This window comes from Lutjanus erythropterus, chromosome 7 (genome assembly GCF_056507025.1).
Source record: "Lutjanus erythropterus isolate fLutEry1 chromosome 7, fLutEry1.hap2, whole genome shotgun sequence".
Classification (NCBI taxonomy): domain Eukaryota; kingdom Metazoa; phylum Chordata; class Actinopteri; order Lutjaniformes; family Lutjanidae; genus Lutjanus; species Lutjanus erythropterus.
The window spans coordinates 16,524,250-16,528,362 of record NC_139323.1 but is presented as its reverse complement, the minus strand read 5'-3'; the positions used below and the strand labels follow the sequence as shown (position 1 = coordinate 16,528,362).

The following is a 4,113-nucleotide window of genomic DNA, read 5'->3' as shown; positions in this document are numbered from 1 at the left end:
GCTCTCTCACTGTCTCTTAAGCTTTATCCCTCTGACATATTATTGTCGGTTTAGAATCTAATTTCACGTCAAATCCTGCCTTATTCAAATATTCAATAATTTGCAAATAAGAAGCCCACATGAGCTGAGACAAACAAACTTCAGAAAAGTCAATGTATGACCTAATCCTCTTAGGCTGGAGCACTGTGGATGTAAATGCCAACCTTTGCAAGTCAGAGAGGAATTTCACTATTGACGTGAGAGCCGGACAGGTAAAAATTGACTTGATTCTTATTAAGGCAATATTTTGGTCATCTTATAAGTGAACTGTTCCTGTTTTAATTATGATAATTTTTAGGTAGTCCCTTTATGATATGTCATAGAAGTAGTAGAAGTAGAAGTAGATAGAAGTCATAGATACATCTCAATAATAGGATACTATAGTCATTTTCACAGTGACTTTGTGTTTGACGTAATCTTTGTTATATCTGTCACTATTTCAGTTGCCTTATTTTTCTGCCCTGTCTGTAAAAACTTAACTGGTTCCTGGGCTGCCTTAAAAATTTCAGCTGACTGAATTTGAAAAGACAAGTTGAGGTGATTTTGAAATGATTCAAAACAAATAAACTTTACTAGTCAAATAAACTTTATATTAATTCAGGTGTACTTAAGAAAGTTCAAATAAGATTAATAAATTAACTGTTCAGTCACACTGAAGAACATTACAAACAAATTTGACTTTCTCTTACATTTTCTCAAGTTGAAGACTCAGCTTTTCATTTCACACAAAGAACTTACAGTCACACTTGTTGGAGCTACTTTGTTCAGTGTGTGAAACTCCCAGTGAGTTTATTAAATTTTAAGTGTAAGGAGGAGGAACTGAATTCAATACTAACCTTCAATAAGGTTCACAGTGAAGTTTTCATCATTGTGGAAACCAGCAACTGTGACTTATCTTGAAAGAGACACACAAGTTTTCATCATATATGTCTTCTTCAAACTATATAAAAGAAAGGTTGCAGGAGAGTTTTAACTCTCAAACAGTGCATACCCCCATGTTTGTTAGTAAAGTGTTCTGAAAATAAATATAGAAATTGTTAGTTTAATTTACTTGAATAAATAAAACTTGTACAATTATGTCAAGTTAATGAGAAAAGATTAGTTGGTTCTGATTTTTACAGTAACAAATACAGAGTCCCAAAAAAAGCTCTCCCACCTCTCTCCAATAATCAGCGTCCCCTCCCGTCCCTCTCTCCCTGCCTCCTTCCCTTTCCTCTGCTTCCTTCATCCCTGACCTCCTGTGGTCGCCCTCCTTTCCGCAGCAGCAGCGGTTACGGATTACACTGTGTGATAAGCTTCCCATTTCTTGAAACTATTTGGGATTGCTCAGATTATCTGGCCTCGTATCCTTGGGAGTCGGCTTTGGAAAGCCGTGATTTTAGTCTCTTAAGGCAGAAGATTTTGCATCCCGACAGCTTTGACTAATTAGCATCTAACGCTGGGTGGTATTTTAGCATTGGGCTCACTTTTAGTACAATCTGCATGCACTGGCCAAGTGGGCACATACACACATACACACACACACAAAACACAAGAGAGGCAGCTGATTAAAAACATTGCAAGTTGTTGAATTCAATATGATTTAATGAGATTATAGCAAAACATTGGGTTTTTGTTATTCTAAAAACATTCAGAATACAAATGCAAGAAGCACCAAGATTTGTACACTTTATTTAATCATGAACACCCTAAAATAACATTGCCTTTAGTTTGCAGAATATATTGTAACATTGTCCACATTACCTAATGACACATTCATTAGCGAAAATGAGCTTGTAAAATGTATCATTCATTTTTCAATACTGTTTAAAACAGTACAATATCTGTTTTATATTATATTATAGTATCGAAAGTACCGAAGCTATGAAAAAAAAAAGATCTAAGTGCTTATTCAAGACATCAGTTCAGTCTTTATTGTCCTGTCTGACATTTGGCTTTCAGCTCAGCAAAACCAGATAGAGATCAGTGAAAAAAGAAAAAAATAAATTATTATATTTTGTGTGCCTAAGACTTTTATTTGTCATGATGTAGAAAGAGGTATCAAGTATCATTTTTGGTGTAAGGATAGTAAGAAGTTTTAAAATTCTGATATTGTGACAAATTTTTTAACAAATGAGACAGAATGCCTAAAAAATACAAACTATTCATTCTTAGGGTACAGAGGCATTCAGGCCCAGGTGGAGCCCCACTTGTGGCTGCACACTAGACCACGGCCAGTAGAGTCTTGGTGCCAAGCAGGACAAAGGGACTGTTTGGACTTGAGGACAGCACCAACAGGTCGTCCTGTGCTGCCGGGCGAAGGCAGGGTGGTAAGGGGAGCTCAAGGAGGCAAGAGGGAGCTGTCCCGCCACTCTGCGTACCCTTCGCCTCGCCCTCCGGCAGTGGTAGTCCCCATTAGAAAAGTCCTGGTAGTTTGACGGGTGAATCGCCCAAAAGTGGCCTTTACCATTGTCACTGCGGCCTGCTTTGATGAAGCAATCATTGAGGGACAAGTTGTGACGCACGCTGTTCCTCCAGTTTTTATCCTGTTGGAGAAAATAAAGAAACGTGGTTAACACCTGAAAACTAAGTAAGAGTTAAACAACAGGACTCCCAAATTGAAAATTAAGGTGACTGTTAAGTATCGCTGATCCTGATCAGGACATCACCTTGTCCTGTTGTTGGCAGGATACACGATGGCGTGTCAAGACCGCATATGATCGCAGTAAGACACGACACCCTGAGTTACCTTTTCAGCACGCCGAACCAGTGATCAACTTTAATCCACTAGGCTACGTCCAATCTGTTGTTGCACCTGGTATGGGCGCAGGCAGTTTGCAACCTAGCAACAGGATTACTTTATTTGCGAATTCGCCAACAAGAAGATCATCTAGTGTCCCCGCGAGCACCTAATTGCCTAACCACTCAGACAGATTACCTGTGCCAAGTAGGTTGCTTTACTTCTGAAAATGGCTGCCACGTTATTTTTCAGCGACTGAAAGAAAGACTCTGAAGACTTTGGGCAAATTCGCTTTGTCTCATGACTGCCTTAGGCGACTCCGATCAGAGAATGTTTCTGTGAGTTGTCCTGGAGTGCACTGACCGTTGTTGATTTGGACGACTTGTTGGCTTCTGGATGTGACGAGTTTACAGTGTAATTAAGCACGATTCATTTGAAAATAGTCCAACAGAAAGAGGTCTTGTGTATCGCAGTTTTTAGTTCACATTATCATCCAACTACAAACATTGTTTTCTAACAGTGCCACATACTTTGCTCTCTGCCTTCCATGTAAACAGAAAAACACAAGGAAACTGCCGTGAACATACCTTACTCTTGAAGTACGGGTAGTGGTCCATGATCCACTGGTAGATGTCACATAGCAACAGTTTCTTTTGCTCTGACGCCAGGATCGCCTTGGAGATGAGTGCAATGTATGACTGGTTTGGTTTGTCCGTCGACTTCTCCAGACTGCCGCTGCTGGTCGATGTGGTGGTGGTCACTTCCTCCTCCCCCTCCTCTCGTTGCTCTTCATCCCCCTCCTCTTCTTTGACTTTCCTTTCTTCAGTCTCTACCTCTGACCTCTGCAGCAACTTCTTCTGTGTCTCAGAGCGAATCTCCACCTCTTTGGGTTTAGGATTCTGATGATTTAGCATGTTGCTCGCAGTGTGCTCGGCTGTACGACTTCCTGTCGCTTCTTCTTTGGAACCTTTGACTCCTTTATTGAACAGAAGGTAGTCAATAGTAAAGCTCAGTCCCAGCCTTTCTCTGCCGCCGGTGCAGCTGCTTCTGTCCTCCATTGTCATCTCTGAATTAAGATATCTCAGACTCATTACAGAGGTTTTATTGGGTCCAAACTAGCTGTTGAATAAATATCAGGTGATAAATGAAAAATATCTCCTCCAAGAGTCTTCTCAAAAGTTTTGTCTAAATTTCATAGCATCGCTAATTTGTTTTAAAGTGCAGGACCTTTCGTAAACTTAACGCCTCAATCCCCTTCGCTTCTTCCGCCGAAGTCTCACTGTTGACAAGATCACAGATAAAGATGAGCCTCTCAACTGTTGTTAACCTTGATGCGCTCACGAGCGACACAATCT

At 40.3% G+C, this 4,113-nt stretch overlaps 1 protein-coding gene across 1 annotated transcript; it reads right to left on the bottom strand.

Annotated features, from left to right (window-relative positions):
* Window positions 1–1,731: 1,731 nt before the first annotated feature.
* Window positions 1,732–3,849, bottom strand: foxq2 (forkhead box Q2). The gene is made up of 2 exons (XM_084722193.1): window positions 3,346–3,849; window positions 1,732–2,564 (listed from the first exon to the last, which is right to left on the bottom strand). The coding sequence occupies exons 1-2, from the start codon at window positions 3,847–3,849 to the stop codon at window positions 2,190–2,192; spliced, it is 879 nt and encodes a 292-aa protein (XP_084578319.1). The 3' UTR covers window positions 1,732–2,189.
* Between the last annotated feature and the right edge of the window lie 264 nt (window positions 3,850–4,113).